This window comes from Cupressus sempervirens, chromosome 7, assembly GCF_028749045.1.
Source record: "Cupressus sempervirens isolate cs-2001-9-10 chromosome 7, ASM2874904v1, whole genome shotgun sequence".
Taxonomy (NCBI): Eukaryota; Viridiplantae; Streptophyta; class Pinopsida; order Cupressales; family Cupressaceae; genus Cupressus; species Cupressus sempervirens.
Genome location: NC_143124.1, coordinates 759749620 through 759775167, shown reverse-complemented (window position 1 = coordinate 759775167; position 25548 = coordinate 759749620). Strand labels below are relative to the sequence as shown.

Genomic DNA, 25548 nt, shown 5'->3' with positions numbered 1-25548 from the left:
TTTTTTTCTTAGGACAAACATACTCATCACTAATACATTCGTTTTTTGTGTATTTTCAACGAATCATTGCAGGAAAATTTTCATCTTGATAGATTTGACTATTTTGTTTATTGATAAGTAGGAGATGATTTCCACAGCTAGTCAAATTTTGATGTGAATATCAGGATTTTGTTTATTCATTACCAAGCATTTAAATTTATCACAAGGTCTAATGATTTATTTTAATTGTCCTGTGTCCTAGGGAATATTACGGTACCGAGGGCATAGATTTGAGGATGATGAGGGAAACGACTTAGTAGTAGCTTCACGTGTCATTTTAAAGCAGAACCAGATTAACAAATACGCTTGAATAATATAACTTCTGGAATTGTCCCATGTCAGAACAAAGTTAAGCAGACATAACTCTCATAACTATTAATCTCCCTGCATGAAAAGCTGAGGTATACAAAGTCCAGGTATCTCAAATCAAAATTATCCTTCTTACGCAGCTGCAACACCACCTTCACCATTGAGAAGCATTTTGTTGAAGTGCCATACACCTGTTAAGAAAACGATACACTTTAGCATTGACATTCTAAACCATTGAAAACATAATATTTTCATAGTTTTCATTAGGATGCCAAATTGAACAAAATAGGAACACAAGGCATCTTAAGACTGTTTGCAGTTTCTTTCTGTGGTTAACATTCCACTCATTGTTAGTGAAGTGTGTTTTTGTAAGGCTCTCATAAACCACTTCTCAAAAAAAAAAGGGGTTTTTGTAAGGCTCTCATAAAGCAACATAACTATCAAGGAATTAACTTTAACAGATGATATACAAAATGGATGAACCATAGGTTAGGAATTGAATCATAATGGTAATGGGCTCATGAGTTACTGCCTTACCATGTCCTTGTCCAATTCTCCTCAATTGAGCAACATATTCAGAAACCTTTTTTATATCCTCCACCTACAAAGCAAACAGGCTAAAAGACTATTAAATACCTAAGAAACCAAGAAAGACAACCACTGGAACAAACTATAAAACAATTCTTGAATTATACGTCAAACTCAAGACAGAGTAGATTACCTGCTTTGCAAGGAAGTTACCCTCTATGAAATCTGTCATTTGTGCATCGTTACACTGTGCAGCAACCTGCAACACAAACCATTCAATTCGATGTAGAAAATGGTAGATAAATAAATAATTAAAAAGGCAAATGCCAAGAATCGAAGTCAATGTGAAATTAAAATCAGCTCGTTTAATCTTAAAATTCCTCTTACATTATGTAATTTGAGAAGCTTTTCATTATTGAGTTTTTCCAAAGCCAATGCAAGCTCCATGGCTGTCAACATAACAGAAAGTTTTATGAATGCAATCAAGTGTGAATATCACCAAAAAATCACTTGGGATGAAGGAATAGGAAATGTAGTTAATGATATGCAATTGTACAAAGCTTAATGTGTGATTCTGCAATGAATAAAATAAACAGCTCAGGCTGTAAATCAAATAATTGTAAGCATATAAAAATTTCTATACAGGGAATATAGTTTATTATAACTTCTTCAAGAAAATAACTCACAATACAAGGCATCCCCTTTCTCTGGATGACCAAATTCCATCACAGGCATCAATATGGATTGAAGTTTTACTTTACCACCTCGTATATTCTGGTCTCCAATAAATCCTCAAAACAGGTTATTTACATTGAGGGCATAAGCCAATATAAATGATTAAAACTAAAACAGAATAAAGCAATCAAGTTTTAGCTTAGAGATATGTTAAGAAAAAATTTCTACCAGGTACTGCATTAGCTTTACTGCATGGTCACGTTCCTCATCACTTGCATCTTTGAAATATCTGCCAAAAAAGAACACGAAAATATGCTTTTAGAAGCTGTGCTAACATAGCAAATCCAAACCAACAATTAACAATACATTCTCTGACAGCACACAAGGAGTATAAAGAAGAAAGTGTGTGCAGGGTCTGGTCTCAACATTTATAGTGAGACTGAACCAAAATTATAGGTCTGTATAGTCCGAAGAGGCCAAAGGTTTGAATTAAGAGAAGTGCAGAATATGTATGCCTTGTATGGTGGCAGCCCAGTTCACCACCTCTTTGTCTATGCCTGGGAGTCTCAAAGGGAGCAAAAATTAGCTTATATAACATGCACATAATGAAACTTCAAAGTTAATAATTTTCTAGTGCAATTCTGCTTGAATTCAATACATATGAGATCCAAATTAGTTTGAACTCCCTAACTTATGCCCTGGGAAAGGAAGTGCTTGTTAAGAGAGTGAGAACCTATTTCCTAGGGATCAATGTCAATAAAACTAACAATTGCCACAAAAACTGAAACGCATAACTTATGGTGCCCTGGCTTTGGTATCTTAATCTATGGATAGAAAAGATGGATAAAAACTGAGCTATGTTATTCTTAATTCCTTTTTGTTAGCTGCAACCAACCCCCCATGTTAGGCATTTTGACCTCATTCGTATGTAGTCATATAGTCCCTTTATGCCTGTGCATTTGGTGGTTTATTCTAGGGCTAGTCTTACTGCATGCCCATTCCGTTTACAGTATCGTAAAGTATTATAGATACATTGGCTAAATGGCTGTGAAACAATAGTTTACAAGGCATTAATACGTTTCAATTTTGATGATAAAAAATGATTAAATTAGTGTCAGCTTTTGTTAAATCAGTAACTCTGATCAACGTACTGATCTGACTGTGCAGATCGCACAGACCTTAGCATTCTCGAAATGCCTTATGAAGGCCTAGATTTATATTACTCCTTTGATAGGCATGATCAGCGTCTCCCTTGGGTTTTATTTGTTTGTGTTAAACCTTAACTAATCCTAGTTAATATTGTTTACATGTCATTACATCCTTTAGGCGCCGATTATGAGGAGTTTATGGGCCGACCTAGATAGGGTCATGTCCCTTCAAGGGACATGCCCTTTGGGTAAGGTATTTATGTAGGGTGTGGTTGTAGTTAAAGGGCACACAAAGAACATAAAGTCTGCTCCTTTAAGCAAGTCTGCCCTATTTGAATACTTTCAAAAATAGAACATTTCAAGATAATTAATATATTATTGACATCTCTTTATACAAGTCAGACTTAGGGAAGATCATCTTCAGCAAGCACAATAGAAGGTATAATCTAAAGTTTGATCACACAGGATTTGCAGAAACTTTACATGGTATCAGAGCTCTGGTAGTCGAACCTAGGCTCTGCAAATTAAACAATCAGACTTGATATATATCTAGCATCATTATTCTATCTTCAATGGCATACACAATCAAACCCGAGGGCAGGTTTGATGGGAAAGAACATTTTGATGCTTGGAAATCCAAAATCACGATGATTCTTGAAAAAAAATGATGTAAAACAGTTTGTTGATTTAGCATCCAAACAACCTTCTGTTGAACCCAATAAAACTATTTGGAGTAAAGGAAACACGAAAGCCATGCAGATCATATTAGATGGAGTGAAAAATGAAATAGTACCCATGCTAACAAAACATCAAATAGCATTTAATATGATGAATGCATTATTAAATGTATATGAGGTCAACGATGCAACTAGAGTCCTCGCACTAAAAAGACAACTAAATCATATACAGATAAAGAAGGGAGAATCGATGAATTTTTACGTCTAAGGGTTGCCTCTCTAAGAGAAGAACTTGCAAGTATAGGAACCATAATTGATGACAAGGAACTAACACCGATGGCTATAGATGGGTTACCAGATTCATGGAAAATGTTCACACGAGTAAGTGTTAGAGACAATCTTCTTGACTTCGGGAGATTGTCTTCAGGAAGAATCTAGAAAACTTAAGAAAGGAGGAAAGTTGAAAACTGAAGATGAAGAACTTCATGTTCTTAACACAAATTCCTATAAAGGTAAGAAGAAGCACTTCAAGAAGAAAAAGGTAATCAAAAGAATGACAAATTTAAGAAAGATCTATCCAAAATAAAATGCGAAAAATGCAAAAAATTTGGACACTATAGATCTAGTTGCCTTGAGAATTCTAAGCAACAAGTAAATTGTACGAACATTACTAGGAAAGAAGATAAGTATAATCCTGAGAATCGTGTATTGTATTCGACACTATCAAATGAAGTATCAAGCAAGGCATGGGTGATTGATAGTGGATCATCTCGACATATTACAGGATACAAAGAAGCACTAGACTCTATATCAGAAGAAATTGATGGCAAAGTCACCATCACTGATAATTCAACACATTATGTCAAAGGAATTGGGAATTGCACCTTGAAACTGAGGACGAGTAGTGCTCTACAACTCAAAGTAGTACTCTATGTACCAAGAATAAAAAGGAATCTAATCTCGGTTACAACCCTTAAAGATGATGGACATGATGTTGCATTCATAGACGGTAGAGTAATGACTTGGTCTAAGAACTCCTCATTTAAGAAAGCAAAGTTGACTGGTAAAAGAAAGCAATACTTGTACGAGCTAAATACAAAATCTTGTCAACCTATTCAAGCCTTAATTCATGAAGCTGCTGATATAAACGAAATATGGCACAGAAGGTTAGGACATCTAAATTTCAAAACCTTATCAACTATGGAGAAGATGGTTATTGGTTTACCTAAGCTGAATAAAGATCACTCGAGCATATGCAAAGGATGCGCTCTGTGTAAGAACAAGTCCATTTCATGATAGCACTAGGAAAACTAACAATGTTTTGGAATCAATCCACTCAGATTTATGTGAACCTATGTCTATTCCTTCTCGTGGAGGATTTTGGTACTGTATACTTTTTATAGATGACTTCTCTAAAAAACTTGGATTTACTTCTTAAAGTGTAAAGAATCAGAAGAAATCCTTAAAAGATTTAAAGAATTCAAAACCTTAACTGAAAACTTATCAAGACACAAAATTAAAACTCTTAGGACTAATAATGGAAGGGAATATACCTTAGATTTGTTTAAAGAGTTTTGTAAAGAAACGGAAATTAAGAGGGAGTATACCATTCCTTATGATCCACGCAAGAGCTATGATATTTGATCAAAATCTAGAATATTATCTTTGGGCAAAAGCCTCTTGTATTGTTGTCTATATTCAAAACAGAAGTCCTCACTCCTACCTTAGAGATAAAATTCTTGAAGAAGTCTTTACTAAGATTAAACCTAATATAAGTCACCTTAAGATTTTTGGGTGCCCAATATACATACATGTCCCAAAAGAAAAAAGAACTAAGTTAGAACCCTCCTGGAGGAAAGGTATTTTTGTTGGGTATAGTGAAACATCTAAAGCATATAGGATTTTCATACTTGGTCAGAAAAATACTGAGCTTAGTAGGGATGAATATTTGAAGAAAATTTAGCATTCAAAAGAGCCCTAAGTTCTGGAGATCCATCTCCCTTACCTAGTTTTGAAGAGAATATTGAATCTGAGTTTCAAAGGGAGAACATTGAAGAAATTGAAAATGAAATTCAAGATTTTAATCTTGAGGAAACTCAAAATCCAAAAAAAAGACCACTTTGGGCCATTAAGACAGTAGAGGAAGCACAAGAGTTCGCTATACCATCCAGAACCTTCAGAGCATGCAAAAGACCCAAAAGATTTTCTAGTTATGCAGAAAACATGAGTGATTTATCTAAATCAGAACCAACTAATGTTTCAGATGCTATTAAACATACAACTTGGAAGGATGCCATGACGGAAGAATACCAATCCATTATGAAGAATGATGTTTGAGAAATTGTTCCAAGACTTGAAGGAAAATCGGTTGTTTCTTCTAAGTGGATATTTAAAATCAAGCATGCTACTGACGGTAGCATTGAAAAATATAAAGCTAGATTCATAGCCTAGGGATTCTCTCAAAAAGAAGGGACTGATTATGAAGAAACCTTTGCTCCTATTTGCAGATACACCTCTATAAGAGCAGTCCTAGCTATTTCAGCATCGAAGGGATGGAAAGTACATCAAATGGATGTAAAAACAATATTTCTAAATGGAAAGATTACAGAGGTGTATTTGGAGCAACCTAAAGGATTTGAAACTCATAAACCTAAAGTTTTTGTTTGCAGGCTCAAGAAAACTCTCTATGGACTTAAACAAGCTCCAAGAGCGTGGTATGAAAAAATTGATAAGTATCTCACCAACTTAGGATTCTCCAAAAATGAAGCTGATCCAAATCTATATTATAAAAGAGATAAAGATGATATGATTATTTTGATATTGTATGTTGATGATTTACTAATAACAAGTGATGATCATCTTGTAGATCAATGCCAGAAAGATCTAATTAGAGAATTTGAGATGAAAGATTTGGGACTCCTTCATTACTTTCTAGGATTAGAATTATATCAGAATTCTGACAGCATTATACTTAATCAAGGAAAGTATACATTAGATATCTTGAAGAGATTTGGAATGTGGAACTGCAAGTCTGTGCCTTCTCCAATGGAGACTATTCTACATAAACTTAAGGAAGCAACAACAGAATCATCCACAATAGATTCTACTCTCTAAAGATAGATGATTGAGTCCCTTATGTACTTGGTAAATACAAGACCTAATATTTGCTATGCTGTTAACGCTTTAAGTCAGTTTATGTGTGAGCCAAAGGAGATTCACCTAGTTGCAGTCAAACACATTATGAGATACTTACAAGGCACTCTTAACCTTGGGCTCAAATATGAGAAAGTTGACTTGGATTTACATGGATTCAAAAACTCAGATTGGGGTGGAAGTGTTAGGATAGAAAAAATACTTCAGGATGTTGTTTCAGTTTAGTATTAGCAATGATACCATGGATATGCAGAAAGCAGACATCAATAGCACAAAGTTCCACAAAAGCCGAATACATTGCAGCAACGAGCAATGGCCTCTCGGGAAGCAGTTTGACTTAGAAAGTTACTTGTGGGATTATTTGGTCAAGCCATGAGTCCTACGATTATTTTTCGTGAATCCAATTTTTCATGACAGGTCCAAGCATATTGAAATTCCTTACCATTATGTTAGAGATATGGTAGACAGGAATACTGTAAAATTAGAATACATTTGTACTGCAGATCAGATAGCAGATATTCTTACCAAACCTCTATCTTGAGTGAAGATAGATCACTTCAGGAAAAGACATTTTGTAATATGGTTGAATTATGAAACATTTTGTATTCTTTAAATTATTATTAATAATTTTTATTGTCAGGCTATTGACTATTATGGGCTTCACCATTTGTATTCATTATGTAAAAGGTGACAATCTCTGAGATAATAAGTATAAAAGACATTATGAGAGATGAAAATCTCTTAGATAATGTGCTGAATGATATAGATCTACTATCAGATCTAGATGAGTTCAAGATCATGTTGTGATGTAGACATTACTATGCCTATGAGTCACAATTTGGATAAAGGAAGAATTATATTATTCTCTGGAGTTTATCCAGTGTTCTAGTAGATCTTAACTCTGGATCATGTTGTAATATAGGAATGTAGGTACCTATGAGTCACAACTTGGATAAATGAAGAATTTAATTATTCTTTGGATTTTATCTTGTATACTGTATTCTTTGCAATACTGTTATCACTAGTATCATTGATAAGTCATATTACAGATATAGTAATGTGACATAAGTATCATGTGCTCAATGATACCACATGCTAAGAAGATTCAGATAGATATAGGGTATCAATCTATGCTTATTCATTTGAATTTATGTTGCTAGATATGTTATCTCTCAATATGATTATCAAGTTAAGAGGGAGTGTTAAATCAGCAACTCTGATCAACATACTGATCTGACTGTGTAGATTGCACACACCTTAGCATTCTCGAAATGCCTTATGAAGGCCTAGATTTATATTACTCCTTTGATAGGCATGATCGGTGTCTCCCTTGGGTTTTATTTGTTTTAGTGTTAAACCTTAACTAATCCTAGTTAATATTGTTTACATGTCATTACATCCTTTAGGCGCTGATTATGAGGAGTTTGTGGGCCAACCTAGATAGGGTCATGTCCCTTCAAGGGACATGCCCTTTGGGTAAGGTATTTATGTAAAGTGTGGTTGTAGTTAAAGGGTACAACAAGTCTGCCCTCTTCAAATACTTTCAGAAATAGAACATTTGAGAATAATTAATATATTATTGACATCTCTTTATACAAGTCAGACTTAAGGAAGATCATCTTCAGCAAGCACAATAGAAGGTATAATCTAAAGTTTTATCACACAGAATTTGCAGAAACTTTACAGCTTTGATTAGAAAGGTATGACCGATTTTCGCCCTTATTTAAAATTTTACCATGTTTTGACAAAAGTAAACACTTTGGAATGAATCTATGAACTAGAGTACATGAGAAGGGCCTGGACCCAAATACACATCAGCCAAAAAGGTGAACAAAACATGTCTCGCAAGAAGTGAAAGAAAAGTCAACAAAAAAAGGGGAAACTAAAGCCTCACAAATGCTTTTGACTGGAGCATGGAACAGAGGCCGGTTTCGGAAAGAACCTAAAACCAACAACAAAACCGAGTTCAAGGTGGGTTGAAATCAAAACTTCAACGAAGGCATCAAAAGTGAGGAAGAACAAGAATGGAAAGACCTTCCATTCTTCAAATGAGAAAACTCAATTAAAGGATTCTTGCTTTTAACCTTGCACAAGAATCTTTTGCCATCATCAACATGGTTCTCAAAAGGCCTTTCAAAAACGTGTTCCTTAACTGAGGAATCTAGAACCTTGCCAATGTGATCACACATTGTAGTATCCAACACCATCCCATTAAAATATGACTGAGCACATCCTGCAGCACACATGACCTCATTGGAGTTCACACTACAAAAGTAAACACTTTTGACTGAATCTATGAGCTAGAGTACATGAGAAGGGCCTGGACCCAAATACAAATCAGCCAGAAAGGTGAACAAAACATGTCTCACAAGAAGTTAAATAAAAGTAAACAAAAAAAGGGGAAACCAAAGACTCGCAAATGCTTTTGAATAGAGTAAGGACACAAAACCCACCTCATTTTGAGCAGGAGAAAAACAACCACTTGGGTATCACTAAAAGTTCCAATGCAACTTGTTTGAGAGCTCACAGCATTGCGGGTGTAATTCTTAAAAACCCTAGAAGTGCAAACAAAAGCAACAACAAGGGCCTCAACAGAAAAAGGAAAGCATTTTCACCCAACACCGTAGTATTTTAGGAGGAATTTGAAACCCCTTCCTAAGAGAGCCCTAAATCACATGGCCATTTCCCAAGAAAAATAGGCCTATTTGAGGACTCACACACTTGAAATATCCTCATTTGCACATCTAGCCATAAATCTATGTGCAACTCCTCTTCATCATCAAAACTGAACAAACCCAAAAAAAACCTTTGGTGGGTATTCTCCCACAAAGCCATAAGAGGGATGTCCACCTTGTCCTCCAAAGAGCTGAAGAAACTTGCTACATCTCCAACCTCATTGCCAACATCCCCTTTGTCATCTCCATCCTTGCTCCAGCTTTGTACAAAAAAGGAAATCCCTTTCCTACATCCAACTTCATTCTCATGCTCCTTCCTAATTCCTCGTCCGCTTCAACTTCCTCGACATGTACCTCAATCCAAATGCCCCATTCCACATAGGGCCTCTCTATTACTTCCAACAAGGTTTGAACCTTGGTTATTGGCACTAGAGGCAAGAAGCCCCAGCATTTAACAGTAGGATTTTCAAAAAGTTGATTCTATGATTTCTTCTTATTTTGAAGAGATTTTACAACAACATTTCAGGTGCTTAAATGAAAAGTCCTAATATGTCATTTCTTGCATATTGACTTAACAAAACTTAAAATCAAATCATGAATCATGAGAAACTAAAAACTTAAAAAGATTTAGATGTGAAGATTATTTTCAGCAGTTATTTTCTAATACCACTCAACATCGAAGTAGACCGAATTTTCAGGGATGGACAAAACAGAACTTGGCCAATAAGCAAACAATTAGTTTTAATCTATAAAGTCCCCATCTCAAAGCAATACAATTAACAGCAAATAGCTGTCCTTTCTTTTGATTATCCAAGAGGAAGAGGACATAGAGCATCATTGGGTCAGAAACAAAGTCCTTGGCTTGTTCTAAATTCCAATTTTTAGTTGAGTGCACATCTTTTCATGTAATTCAAGTGAACTTAAGTTATTTCTAGGTGAAACTATTTTAAGTTGGGCATGTCTTTTTAGGCAACTTAAGTGATGCCTAGCCAAGGAAGTTAAGTTAGTCTCTCTTTAATGTACTTAAGTGACTTTATGACAAAACGCCAAGGAGGGCCCCGACTTCAAAGAGTTTCATTGGTGCACACTTTTGGTTTTTATTTTGAAGGGATTGAGTATCCTGGTTTTTGGTGAGACATATAAGCTCTCCCTAGTCAGAAGTGTGTTTGAATGGAAGAACTCTGATTTGTGAAACCCTAGAAAATTGCCAATTCTGGGCTGCCAGTATTCATCAGGTTTAGAGGCCAAATTAAGGACAATATTAGTGCTGCAGACTCATATTTGGGAACTCAGTCACAGGGTTCGCTTAACTTTGTGTATGAAGTTCGAAGTTAAAGAAAATTGTTCAAGTTTGCTCTTAAATTCGTACAACAAAAAGTCTGAGCTTTTCTGTTCAGAAATCACGAAAAAATTCATTGCTCATTGTGTCAATAAACCATATGAGCCCATTTGAGATCCAGAAACAACAACAGATATGAACAGGAACAATTTTAAGCAAGTTACAGGAGAGTCAGTTTCTGGGGGAGCCAATATTTGGACAGCAGGAGAATAGTGAGGGCAAAAATGAAGTCCACAAAAAATTCCATCAAGCACAGCGAGAACTTTCACTGTACCGTGGACCCAGACAGAAACTCCGTTGCATGGAACTGAAAATCCATCTAAAAATAGTGGCAGCTTTTATGAAAAACTTTAAGATATCACTGAAATATTTTATAAAAGCTTTAACATATCATTGATATATTATTTTTGACAATGTTTTTAAATTTATTGTTACATATCCAAATTTAATAATCTTATTTTTTTTTTAATAGTTTTAATTTTATTTATTTTTGGATCCATATGAGGCCGAAGCCAAGATTAATTATTAGCTGTCATGATTAGTTATTATTATCTATTAAGCACGAGTAGACTCGAACCCAACCTCCCAGATAAGAGGCTCACAATTTACCGTTGTGTTGTAGGCTCTTGCCTTTTAATAGTTTTAATTGAATAAGTGAAAATATTTATATTTCTATTCTATACTTAATATAGTATTATTTTGCTTTAATAAATAATACATTTGACTACTTAATTTTATAACATAATATAATTTCAAATTAATATTTTTAAATTATTTTGACAATTTAAAGGATTCATTATCTATATTTAAAAATAAATAAAATTCATTCATATATATATCGCAAATTTAATGTCAAATTGTATGAACTTAATCCAAATTTCATTTTTGCCATACTCAAACTCATCCTCGAACCTAGTGACAGTTTGGGAACATTCACTACTGCAAAACATCTATTTCTAAGTTTTCTGTGGACAGCTGTTAAAGAGCACCAATTTCAGACTTAATGTCGGTCAATTTGGGAACCTATCACCACTTTTCGAAGGTCGGCTTGGGCTAGACCCAAATCTAGAATATTTTAGTATGTTATCTGCACATTGTTTGATTAAAATGTCTAATTCATGGTTCTGAAGATTCTGGGCAGAATTAAGTGTTTTGGTTGAATTCTCCTAAGTTCAGAAATAATCTGAAATCCATATTTTGCTTAGCCACAAAAATCAATATTGAAATTAGACCAGAATTTTGGGTTTGACATCAAGATATTTATATGCAAATGAATTTCCAAATCTATGCCCTAGTTTGTAGAAATTTTTGTTATCAAATTCACCCTAGTATGTATAAATTATGTTGTGCTTTTAATATCTTGTTTGGGGATATTGCAGTGGTATCGAAGCTGCAAGACTTGGCACCCTACTGGGTTTTATTGCATACAAGGAAAAGGTAGTCACAGTGTAGAGAAATTTAAAGGAACAATTGCAAGTTCAGATCAGCCCCATCATCAACTAAAAAAGAAGCAAAACAGATGTTTTCAGACATGATAAGTCTGTTGAATGATAACAATATCTATTTGAGTCAGTTGACTCATAACACGTTGAATAGTAGGACATTGATGCATAGAGAAGAAGAAGGCAGCAAAACTGCAGACAATAAGGCACAGCCAGATCCTCACAGTCCAGACCATTTAAGCACATTTTTATACAAGAAGATGAACATGCACAAGCAGAACCGGTGAACAAAAATGAGCACGCTGAAATATTAGCTAAATATCAAGCTCTGTGACCAAAATACCAGTCAACCATCTCTTTCAAGGACTACTTAGAAGTCACCAAACACACAAGGCCTAGACAAAATCAGAACAATCAAGAGAAACAAAACTATGGGCTACAGAAAAAGTTGGGAAGTTTGTCAATACCTAATTTTGATGGATCAACTAGGTATACAACGAGAGCTTGAGTTCAAGAATTGGACATCTAATTTGCCTTGAACCAAATGAAGGACAATGATGCCATAAAATTTGCTACACTCCAGCTTGAACAAAAATGAGCACGCTGAAATATTAGCTAAATATCAAGCTCTGTGACCAAAATACCAGTCAACCATCTCTTTCAAGGACTACTTGGAAGTCACCAAACACACAAGGCCTAGACAAAATCAGAACAATCAAGAGAAACAAAACTATGGGCTACAGAAAAAGTTAGGAAGTTTGTCAATACCTAATTTTGATGGATCAACTAGGTATACAACGAGAGCTTGAGTTCAAGAATTGGACATCTAATTTGCCTTGAACCAAATGAAGGACAATGATGCCATAAAATTTGCTACACTCCAGCTTGAAGGGGCTTTACATGAATGGCCATATCATGGTTTAGTAACACAAGAACATGGTGCCATAGTCTCTAATGACCAGTTTTGCACTACATCAATTTGACTCAAAAGGTTCAGAGGCACATTTTAGAGAGTCAGCTCAATTGGAACAAGTAGACACACTTGATGCATATATTTTAGAATTTTAGTGATTATCCATTATGGTTACTATGTGTCTGAAAGGAGAAAGGAGATTGATTTTTTGGTTCATGGAGGGTTTGGCTGAGCCTTTAAAAGGTTGGGTCAAAGCTTTTGACCCACCATCCTTGCAAGATGTTATCAAGGGCACAAGGAATATGGACTTATACACACCAAAGGCTAAATTTCCCAACAAGTTTCCACAGAGATCTTCACCATAGAATTGGCCACAGAAAAAGGACAAGAAACCTCAATATACCAAACCAGCAAGAAAGATATCTAAACCAACCGATAGGACGACTCATGATACAAGGGATGAGTTGAGACAAAAGAGGCTTTGTTTTGGTTCTCATGAACCTTGGACACATGGACATAGGTGTAAGAGTGGGGGCAAAGCGCACTACAGTTAGGTCTTTGAGGAGCGCAGAGATAACGAGTTGGAGAAGACACAATTTCAGGATACGCAGCAAGAACAAACAGATTGAGATTCAGACACAAATGAACAAAAGGACGATATGATGCAAATGGAGGGTGCAATAGCACGATAGCAACTCTCTTTACTACTCATTATAATGATTTCAAAGTTAAGGGTGTTGTGCAGGGACAGCAAGTTGTTCTATTGAGCTAACCACAACTTCATTAATGCATCCTATATGAAGAAGAGGGGTTTGAAAGTTGAGGAGCATGAAGGCTTCTGTGTAAGGACAACAAATGGCACAGTGCATTATGCAACTCTTGTTTACACACCCTCACAGGTGACTTTTATGTGATTGACTTTGAGGAGACCAATTATGCTTTAGGTGTTCAGTGGTTGCATACTGTAAGTTCACATCTGCAAAGCAATTGAGTTTTACAGCACATGGTAAAAGGGTGGTATTACAGAGCTTTTCTTTGGATACACCTAGAGTTGTTTCAGCTAGGAGAATGGAGAGAGTTTTTCAACATTCAGAGAATGAGTGTACAATGTAGTGTTTTAGTTTTATTACAGATAAATCTACAGATACAGGAGAACAAGAATGTCATGTTCACATACAAGGCTTGTTGGAAAAGAATAGCTTCGTGTTTTCAGATTTACCCCATGGTTTACCTCCAGGTCGTAGTTTTAAGAAAGTCATTGAGCTTGTCAAAAGCAAGACAATTGTCACAGATCCTTACCATCATCCCAAGCAATTCAAGGATGAGATTAAAAGGACAATTCAAGAGTTATTGGATACAAGAGACATACGACCCAGTTCTAGCCCACTTGCTTTTTTTGTTCTCTTGGTGAAGAAGGATGGAACTATGAGGATGTGCATTGATTATCGAGCACTTAATAAGAAGCCCATCAAGAACAAGTATCCTCTTCCACATATTGATGAGTTTTTGGACAAGCTACATGGAGCAATCTATTTTCTTCGATCATGATACCACCAGAATCAAGTTCGGGAGCAAGATGTGCAGAATCAAGTTCGGGAGCAGGATGTGCACAAAACTGCTTTCAAGTGTCACTATGGACATTTTGCATATTTCGTGTGCCTTTGGATTATCTAATGCTCCCGCCACATTTCAGTCTTGTATCAACGCAAAAATTTGTATTGGTGCTCTTTGATGACATCCTAGTGTATAGCAAGACATGAGAGGAGCATCTATGTTGCCTTGATGAGGCACTGAATATTTTGGAAGCTAATTCCCTTTTTGCAAAGATTACTTGCCAACAATGAAGTCGTAGCAGAAGTAGTGGGAGTCTCCATGAGACTTTCCACTTTACCAATTACCATCTCTATCTTAAGCTTCTAAATGTGATTTTGTTATGACTTAACTATTGTATCTTGGAAATGGCGGAGTTAAGGTACACAGTGAAAGATTCAAGTTATACTTGATTTGATAAGTAGGAGATAATTTCCACAGCAAGTAAAATTGTGGTATTGCTATCAGGATTTAACTGTGTAGTATTCGAATCAAACTCATTGACCCATGTTTCATGAGTAGTGATTCAACGTGAATCCATCTCTCATGAGAACAAATGGAGCACTTAGCACTCATTGGATCTAGGTGATGCTAAAAGAGGTGGATATACTTGATTTGCTCCCACTAAAGAATGTGTCATAAGTGAGGGGCTTCATTGGATTATGCACATACTATAGAAGGTTTGTCAAAGATTTTCTTCATTAACTACTTCATTGGTAGAATTGACCAAGAAGGATGCCTTTGTTTGGACAAATGAGTCTCAAGGGATCATGGATCATCTTAAGAAGGTAATGGGTCCTATTTTGGCTTTACCATATCTCTCTAAGCTTGAATCATGGCCCCCATCTTGAAAGAGTTTCATTGGTGCACACTTTAAGTTTTTATTTTGGAGTGTGGGATTAAAAGGTGGAATATCAAGGGTGGAGATTAATTCATCTTTTAGAGGGTGCTATAAAACATTTTAAGGTCTCATTTAGAGCTCATTGTGTGATGAATATTTCTACTTATTGCTGCTGCGACTTGGCTTGGGGATTCAAACCCTTGAGTATCCCTGATTTTAGTGAGTCATATGGGCTCTTCGTAGTCAGAAGTGTGTGTTTTAGTAGAAGAACTCTGGTTTGTGAAACCTGTAGAATGGAAATACAACTAAAGTTCACAAAATAATGCAATTGATATACGCATAAAGCAAAACATAGAGTGTACCTTAATACCACAATACCAATTGGCAAGGAAATGGTTTATTTAGTTATACCAAAAACGTTGTGCGTACACTGACAATATTCCAAGTACTTATAAAAGGGTCTGTTGGTTGGAAAAACCAACCGAGGCATTCCCTCAGCTCCTAACTACCTAGCTCGATTAAGCTTTAACAAGTACTAAGTACAATAGTTACTTTATTCTGGAAGACGATTGCTAAACATGAAACAAAAAAATTTTGATTTTAAGAAGAGGGATGGGAAGACATCTTTGTAATCGGAGCTCCTTGTAGCCGTTGCAGGTCGCATTCAACTGTCTTCTATTTTGTCTGAACACCTTGTAGTACCCTTAGGGCATCCATCTTCTTTGCTTCTATTGTGGCTATCTTGCTTTCAATTCCAGTTTCCTCTATCCTCCAGCCCTCCTCCATGGCAAGTTTCTCTACTTTCTCTTGAAGAGTTTGTCTTTTTAGCTCCCACTCCTTAGCCAAGTTTTTCCCCTCTTGGAGTTCCAAGAAGATCCTCCGAAGGGCAACTTCCATAGCTGCGAGGGTCTCCATGAGAGGCGGTGGTTGTTCCTGACCACCGGGAATAATAAATCAGTTTGTCCACATAGCCGTTGTGTCCTCTTGCAAAGATCCAATGTGTTTTTATCTCTCCAAATAACACCTTTGCCGATACCGCAACACTGTGTCTGTCCCCTAGAGATGCCCGTCTAAGTACAACCTCGTACCTTCAGGAAGCTACTGTAATAAGCATACAATTGTGCTCGTACAGCAATGAGACTTTCCATACAGTGGGCTGAAGTCTGGCCACACATACAACAATCTCTCCAATGCTCTTGTGCCCAACTACCTGCCCTTGTACGGTCGTCGTTACTTTTTGCGTGCTCCTTCATACTTCCTTTCTTGCCTCTCCTAAGGTACTCCCTTGTGCCCGTATGGCTGATTGTGTTGTACGGCCCTTGTTACTCCCGTATGGCTAACTGTAGCCATACAGCCTTGTTGCCTTCTATACGACTGACTATGCCTCACGTACGGCCCTTGTTCCCTCCTGTACGGCTCCCTTGGTCTCTCGTATGTTGTCCCTTTGTTTGGCGTCTACTTCCCTGTCTCATATGGCCTTTAGTACCCTACTGTTGGCTTCGTCCATACTTATTTCCCTTGTACATTTGTTGGCCTCCCTTCATATGACTGTAATTGCTCCATCCGTACTTATTCCCCTTGTACAGTTGTTGGCCTCCCTCCATACGTTGTGATTCCAATATGTGTTGATATGGCTTTATAAGACTTAGACTTAGGGTGGATATTTATTTCTTCTCTGTTACTTTCTCCTTCCGTACTTGTGAAATAACTAGGGACCCACTTTTTTCTTCTTCGTATGTTTTTAATTTAGACTTGTTGATGAGGTCTTTTACCGATTTATTATCTAGAGTAGATAACTTTATTGCCCCATTTTCTTTATACTCTGTGTACCCCTCCTTGTATCTTTCTTCTGACTCGGATTCTTGTATTTGCAACATATTACATTTTGTGTGGAAAACTTCAGTCTCCCATTTGCCAGTGAAATAATCCATTAAGGGAACTTGTTTCATCGTCTGAGCATTCCCCCAACCTGAGCACTCCTTCCTCGTTTGGTTCCATCCCTTCATAGTCTTCCCCCTCCGAGTCTGATGTCATGTCCTGACTTATTGATTGGTTCTTTAGGTCTACAATGTACTTTCTTCCTTCTAATTCAATAGATAGAGTGTTCCGTTTCCAATTATGGGTGGCTTTTGCTATAACTAGCCATCCTCTTCCTAATAAAGCATCATACCCTTTCTTCTCTAAAGTAATAACCACAAAATCAAAGAAAACTTGTTGAGTACCGACTATGACTTTTTGTCCCATCAAGGTCCCTATAATCTTAATTCCATGTTGGTCCACTCCCACTAGTTGAAATGTAGGTGGCCAGAGTGTGGGTTTTCCTATTGCCTTCCACGTTTCTTCAGATAAAACATTTACGTCAGAACCTCCAACAATAGTATTTGAAAGCTTGCACCCCTAATATCTCCATTTCTACTACGGTCGGTGTTCTCCCCATTCCTATAGTGAATAGGGTATTGTTTTCTGTCTATGCTTCTCCTTCCTTCTCTTTCTTAGAAGTTGCCCCTCTTAGGCTTGCCCCTTGTGTTAATGCTACTTGTAACTGGTGTAACGTTTCCAATAAATCAGCGATTTTAACAGGGATGGTGGTTTCCAATACTTGTCTCACAATATTCGGTACACCCCTACCTGAAGTAGGTTTTTTTGGCCTTGTCTTCCCTTCGTCTTCCATGCTATCTTGAATGTCCTTCTTTGCTTCTTGAAATCTTTTCGTCTTCGTAGTAACATTTGGATAGGCTAATTTTCTGGCTTGCATCCTCATGACTGCAAAAAATTTGCCTTTTGAATCTCCAATGTCATCCTCATGAGTAGTAAAAGGGGCCTCTAACATATTTACCCCCTTTTGTCTCAGGCAATTCACATCCTCATGATTGCCTAGCCCACACCATTTACATAGCATTCCTCCATTCTGTTCTCCTCCGCCCTGGTAATCTTGGGCAAAATGTCCCCATTCATTGCACCTTCTACATTGGATCATAGGTCTCCCCTTAGAATCATACTGGATTGCTCACCACGGTGTGTTGTTATTGCTATTATTATCACTTCCTCTTCTATTATTTTTGTATCCTCCTGGTGAGGCTTTTGTATTTGTATTCTTTGGAGGGGTGGAGGGTGGTGTAGATTTCTCTCCTTGGGTAAAGAATACATGAGCGCTTTGTGTTTTCAAATTGTAGGGACAATCTTTAATTGTGTGCCCCAATACTTGACAAATCTCACAAAATGATTTCTTTGGACATGCTCCTTTTGTATGGCCTTCTTTTTCACAGTCAGTGCACCAAAGCTCCCTCCCTTCTTTTGTTTCTTCCTTACTCCCTGCCACTTTATTCATTAGTCACCTCAAGTCTTTTCTCAAGGCTTGGATGGTTTTAGATTCATCTTCACTTTCTTCTGAACTTTCACTTGTACTTCCATGTCTTCTTGCCTTGGAAGTTTTGCTCTCACTTTCTATGTCCATTGCACGAGTATATGCATCCCCAAAGGTTGATGGTGGGACTATTTTAATCTTTTTCCTAAGGGACGATGTTAATCCTTCAATGAACCATCTTTTATATAGTCCATCCGTAGGTTTGTTGTCAAGTTTTCCTATCAGCTCTTTTAGTCTTTTACTGTAGGCTTTAATGGGTTCACTCTTCCCTTGCCTTTTGTTATAAATCTCCGTTACTATTTCATCATCGTCTCTCAGGAGTCTAAATTCTTCCTCAAAGGCTATGCGGATATTATTCCATGTGTTTTTCTTTCCTGCCTCCAAATCAATATACCAATCGATGGCAATACCCCTTAGTGTGGCAGGGAAAGCTTTTAGCCATTCCACTTCATCATTTTCTCTGTTCATTTTCCATATGGGTATGCATGTCTTACAATGGCGTGCGGGGTCCTCCGAGCCATCCCATGTGAACCTCAATAATTTTTGTTTGTCTATTGCCATTATGTTGGCCTTGTTACCTCCTGGTGGAATACTTCCTCCTAGGAGAACACTTCATCTTGATGGAATAGTTCCTCCTAATGGAACACTTCCTCCCAACGGAACACTTCCTCCTGATGGAACACTCTCTCCTAGCTGGAAGTTCCCTCTCAACAAGGAGCCTAATTCTTGATTACTGGAAGTATCCTCTTCTCTGGGACTTTGGTCCTGTCAGAGATCTCTTCATGCAAGTGTCTTTGGATTTTTGTACCCTAACTTCCTTCCGAGTGTCTTCGAGATGACCAAATTGGCTATACCTTCAATAGTGTGTTCAATCAACCCTTCTTGGATTCTGGTGGAATCCCCTTGTCCTCCCTTCAAGTTACGACGTCTCTCCTCGTGTTGCTGGAGACATAGTGTCCTCAAGGCAACTTCCTCCACAGTTTCTTCTCCTAGTACCCGCCTCAAATATATGTTTGGAATCAGGGGCATGAATCAGTTTAATGTTTGTTTCCCTTTTCAGAATTTTCACGCTCCTCCAAGTTGCATTCCCTGGTCCTCCTTTCAGCAAACTATTGGAGTACTTGTCTCCTCTGTTCCCTTTGTGTCTCAACTCTTTCCTCTTCCACCCCTAACAAATTGCATGCCCAAATTGCATGCCAACAAGCAAGGAATTTGTCCTAGGAGGTTGTACACAGTTGGTGGCGCTAAAAGTTTGTCGCATGTCGTACCTTCAATAACCACTCTCTTACGGGCTTCCCTTTGTACATACTGATCAACTGCAATTTCTCAAGCCGACACCAAATCACATGTCAACTGATCTTCCCTGGTTATTTCCTCTTCTTCTCTGTCACTATTTGTTACTAGTATGAGTAGTAAAAGGGACCTTGTCGACCTCCAAGTTCGGACTTAGGCAACGGCACCAAAAATGTAAAATGGAAATACAAATGATACAGAATAATGTAATTAATATATAGATAAAGCAAAACATAGAGTGCACCTTAATACCACAATACCAATTGGCGAGGTAATGGTTTATTTATTCATACCAAAAACATCATGTGTACATTGACAATATTCCAAGTACCATTCCCTCACCTCCTAACTACCCAGCCCGATTAAGCTTTAACAAGTACTAAGTACAATAGTTACTTTATTCCAACTACAAAACCCTAGCACATTGCTAATTTTGGGCTGCAAGTATTCATCAAATTTAGAGGCCAAATTTTGGACAATATTAGTGCTGGAGACTCAGATTTGGGAAAATTCACTACTGCAAATCATCTATTTCTGAGTTTTTTGTGGATGGCTGTTAAGAATGCTAGTCCATTTCCAAGACTACCAGCACTTTTGGAAGGTACCCAAATGTGGAATATTTTGGTATGTTATCTGCAGAGTCTAAAGAAAATGTCTAATTCATGGTTTTGAAAATTCTGGGGAGACATAAGGGTTTTGGTTGAATCCTCCTAAGTTCAGAAACAATCTGAAATCCATATATATTTTGCTGCAAAAATCAGAAATGAAATTTAACCAGAATTCTGGGTTTGTCATGAAGATATTTAAATGCAAGTAAACTTCCAGATTTATGGCCTAGTTTGTAGAAGTTTTTGTTATCAGATTGGCCCTACTTTGAATCCTATAGGCTATAACAATGATATAAAGTTATAAACAACATATAATATATAATTCATCTCTACATTCAGTCAATGATTATGATTATCACATTATAATCATAAACATTATCCAAGCATATTAAAGATTGGAGGAGAGACAAGATAAATCTGCTTGAAGTCATTTGTACACTAAGCCTGAGCGGATATATACTGGAGCCCTCCTCTTGCTTGCTTAGTATTTTGCTTGTACCTACTCTCCCTATCAATGTCTCTTCCCCCTAAGAATTCTGTGCAACCTTACAGAATTTAGGTTGTGGTTGTCAGAGAGGTTTCTCAATCCTATGTAGTTGCTCTCTTGCCCTCCTTCCATGATGTAAGTCCTTCAATGTTGAAGATGGTAACTGCGATAGAGATCTTTATCTCTGGAAATATGAGCATTATTACCGTTATTGTTACATTCAGCTGAAAAAGACACTTAAGTTTTAAATTGTAATATTAAATGTAAATGACATGTGTCATTCTCATGCATTGAGGCATGAACATTCGAAGAGTCATATTTAATTATAGGAGTTATAAGAATCTCAAGAGACTTTCGGTTATAATGTGAAGAGTCTCTTCTTTTGTTATATATATCGCATTAAGCGATAGGCATTGTACACTTGAACATTTCATTATCAATAAAGATATTTTGTGTTGTGTGGCTGGATTTTTCCCTTCATTCTCGAAGGGTTTTCCCAGGATATTTCTGGTGTTCTTTGTTTCAGTTTTATCTCTTTCTTATTGCTGGTTATTTCATTGTTTTCTGGGCTCTAGTTTCAACATTCAAGCCTTCATAATGTAGGTACCTTCTTGGCTTCCTTACATAGGGTGTAGGTGCTTCTTCCAGCTTCCCTACATGATGCAAGTGCCCTTATTTACCCTCCTTACACAATGCAAGGGCTCCTTGCATGTGCAAGCACTGTCACATGATCATCATATCCTCTTCTCACACCTCACACCCTGCCTACAAGGTGGATTGTAAATCATTAAGGGAATTATTTTCTAATATGAATATTTATCAGCATATTCATGAACATATATATACATACATACATACATATATATATATGTATATATGAGCAGATTTAATGCATAAACCTAGTCTACCAATCTGTAGATATATTCTCACATATAGATAATGTGAATTGCGTCAGACCTTAGTGGGTGGTCTGGTCTCTAAATTTGTTCAATTAACTTTGCAATCTGTTGAATGTCTTCAGTCTTCTTAATGACTGCCGTTATCTAGTGCTGTACATCTCTGTTTGCTGAATGATAAGACTCCTGATTGTGTTCTGTTCTCTTGGATGATGTCCTTCTCCATCGCAGCCCTCCTTTTATATCCTACTTACTTCTTGGAAGAGTGCAATCCCTTGAGAGAAATACCTCCAAGCAAATTAATTATTTGTTTCTTTGTTTCTCCTTCCATAATCACACTGCTTCATTATTTATTAACAACTTGATGATTGGTTATCTTGATTGGAACTTTGATTAGTCACTATCTAGATCACTGATAGATATTGCTTCATTGTTTGCTGTTTATATACCTTTGACTGATTGCTGCTTATATGCCTTTGACTGATTGCTGCCTCTATGAAAATCATTACATTCACTGCTCTTTGCTGTTTTTTTCCACTTCTGACCGGGAGTGTGACAAAATAACATTTTCAAGTAATGATCCTATTTTGAATATGTTTGACTGGAATGGGCTTATACCAGGAAGCAAAGAAGTAATAGGAAGATAGTTCAATCCAATAACAATCAGACCAACAAGAATAGGGACCAACTATGGAAGAAGAAGAAGAATCTTCTGAAAAGCTTCAAGAGGTCAATAAAAATCTTCTGATGGCATAAGCTGATGTAGGCATGTAACACCCAGATTTACATTAGTCAAAACTCTCTTAATTGGAAACAAGTGAACAGAGACAGTGTGAGGAGATAAATCTTATGAGCAGCATACCAATTGGAAAGTCATATTTTCCCTGATTAAAAGTCTGCTACGAAAGATACCTGAGTTGAGCAGTTGGGCAAAACCTTAATGCTTACCTGTTATAATATTTTAATCACAGAAAAGGAAAACATTGGTAACAGTATGATTGAAAAACATTATTTATGGTTTGGATTCTCCAGAGAATTTAAATTTGAAACGAGGAAACAATCTAGTTAAAAATAAATAAAAACTGAAATTTAGTCTTATGATAAATGGATCACAATGCTCACTTTGCAAATCCTGGAAGACCAACGTTGTCTCGGTCAAAATAGGCAAACAGAGCATGATAAATATATGAAACGTTATATTCCACGCTGCAACAAAGCAAGCACTTCATGTAAGTTAAATATTTTTTTCATACACCTAAAAGAGCAATAGAACTCAAAGGAGAAACAGGGAAAACTAGAAAACATACTTAATTTGTTCGTTCAAAGCAGCCTCACATGCATCATCAAACCTTTGGCGTGCAAAGGATTGACTATAGTTTTCAGAAACTTGAACAAGCTCGTCCTGCACTTCAGCAAAAGGCTCAAAGATAACACCCGTGACAGGCTTACTATTGGTCTCTACATTCAAATTCATGGCACGCATGCTAAATAGATCCCCCTTTTGTCTCTGATATGACAGCTGGCCTAAAGAATGATTCCCCGCTACTTTATCCTTGAAAGCATGCTTCGGAGATGATACGGCAATAGAAGTAGCTGCAGGGACTCTAAGCAACATTTTTTCTGCAGGTAAGCATAGAAATCATGAATCAAACTGAACTCATTTTCAAAAATGGCAAAAAAAAATGTCGTTCCGGAAAAGTACTAAAATGTCCCAGTAAAAAGCATTCAATATTTAAACAACAATAGTAGCTTATCATAAAGTTTATCTCTAAACACACAAGATGTACTTATACAACATTATTTAGCATGGGTTACCCTCTTAACTTGAACTGCATATATCATCTTACGTCCTTTTTGGCTTAGGTGCCAACCTTAGATTCCTTTGGCTAAGATGCAGAATTCACGGGTAACCACTCTGCCCAAACTTGCAGCCAGACTCAAGATTTTTACTGCACTTGTAGATCCTTGCATTGTGGTTGAGTGGTATCCTGGTGAGCTGCATAGCAGCCAACGGCAACAAATTGATATGTACCCCCTAGGCATTTCGTATATATGAAACAAGATATTTTTGGGTTCCATATCAGTCAACGGTGCTGTCAAAATAACACTGTAGTTGCATCAAAAAATGGATATTCTAGCCAGGCTTAGCACTGCAATACCAATATGGGCTAATCCCATATAGCATCCCAGAAGGATGATTGGCATCAAGCCTCTCAAGATATGGTCGTTCCATAAAACATCCAAAACGGAGTAAACATTGCCCTAAAATCCAGGATGTTGATGTCTCAAGCTGCCACAGTGGAGGGTGAATTTTGAAGCGCGTGATAAGAGACTTCAAGAATTTTTTCGCTGGCCAAAAGAAAACCTAGCTGTGGTAGTTTTCACCTTTTTCTTGAGCTACTTTGTCCTAAGTTATTGGGTTGAATGTGCAGTTCCTTAAAAACTTTATCATAAGCGTTAAGTTCCACGTTACAGAAACTTTTGCCTGAGATGATGTTTAATTATAATCTTGGCTGCAGAACTCCTTTAACAATGCCGCATAGGCATCAAATTCCATATTAGCTTGAGCTATTTTTCACAATTCGCTTCAGAAAAAAAATAACTGCAACTGAGAAAATTACAGACGGGCACTTCATTCAACCACTGTCTGATTATGCAATCGTCTTGAAAACTTTGAAATACTATGCGGAGAGAGTTGAAAACACCAGGAACATGCGACAAGTTACCCATACAAAAGTGGAACGCAGGACACAAACCCAACAGAAATTCAAAACGAGCAGCGGAGAAGATAGCCATATAAAAACGAAACGCGACACCCACACACTCCCAAAAAATTTGATTAAAAAGAACAGGCATCTAGATACCCAGATAAGAGGAAATGCAGACCACATAACAAAACCGTAAACAACATACCACACAAAATTATCAAAAGGCAAAACGCAAGTCCTAGATGAATGGTACAAAGGCACACCCTTCTCTAAGAACATCAAAGACTATTAACTTTCCACAAAATAATACCCAATCAAGAAAACATCCCATACAAAAATGTTACCACCCACCCTACCCAAAACTGGTCAAGCGAGATGCAAATCCCATCCAACAAGAATACAAAATTGGCAAACCAAAGCGTACAAAAATAAAAGCATACCCAATAGAAAAGAATTGACACAAATTGACTTGTCCTGAACTTGAGAGATGAAATGACAGTTCAGCAGAGCTTTTCAGGGAATAAAATTTTTAAGTAGTATAATTGGACAAACATGGCTTCGCTTATTCAAACTTCACATTGACTGAGAAGGCAAAAGGTTAACCCCGTGTGACCATTTATAATGACAAGCAAGCCCAAGAACTCGAAGAGAGGTCAACAAACTTGAGATGAAAGATATACAACATTGGAACTAAAATGCTATGAAATGTATGAAGCAATGCCCTTACCAAGTAAGACCGAGAAGCAGGTGGTGCTAGATGTTAGTTTTCCCTATGCCTTCCCTCAATATCTTGCAGGATAATGGAGCCTGTATCTTAATGGTGTATGTGACTGTTGACACCATGCAAATGGGTTATGTTAGTT

The 25548-nt window shown here is 37.0% G+C and overlaps 1 protein-coding gene across 4 annotated transcripts; it reads right to left on the bottom strand.

Moving 5' to 3' along the window:
- Positions 1 to 332: 332 nt before the first annotated feature.
- On the bottom strand, positions 333 to 25548 carry LOC149549499 (ferritin-3, chloroplastic-like). 4 transcript variants are annotated; one of them, XM_089792874.1, is made up of 9 exons: positions 25413 to 25548; positions 23285 to 23597; positions 23100 to 23183; positions 1780 to 1840; positions 1563 to 1650; positions 1264 to 1325; positions 1070 to 1135; positions 886 to 949; positions 333 to 539 (listed from the first exon to the last, which is right to left on the bottom strand). In XM_089792874.1, exons 2-9 carry the CDS (start codon positions 23590 to 23592, stop codon positions 481 to 483), a joined length of 792 nt encoding a protein of 263 aa, XP_089649000.1. In that variant the 5' UTR covers positions 23593 to 23597; positions 25413 to 25548; the 3' UTR covers positions 333 to 480. The 4 variants fall into 4 exon arrangements, with proteins under 4 accessions (XP_089649000.1, XP_089649002.1, XP_089649003.1 ...); XM_089792876.1 differs by lacking the exon at positions 25413 to 25548 and adding an exon at positions 23793 to 23991; XM_089792877.1 differs by lacking the exon at positions 25413 to 25548 and adding an exon at positions 23802 to 23991.

Bases quoted from the DNA above. Each gene is read 5' to 3' on its own strand.
- LOC149549499 (XM_089792874.1), bottom strand. From the start codon at position 23,592: ATGTTGCTTAGAGTCCCTGCAGCTACTTCTATTGCCGTATCATCTCCG. The intron at 1,841-23,099 runs GTGAGCATTGTG...CTTTTTTGGCAG, and splicing joins GGTCTTCCAGGATTTGCAAA to ATATTTCAAAGATGCAAGTG. The intron at 1,136-1,263 runs GTAAGAGGAATT...TTTGTGTTGCAG, and splicing joins AGCTTCTCAAATTACATAAT to GTTGCTGCACAGTGTAACGA.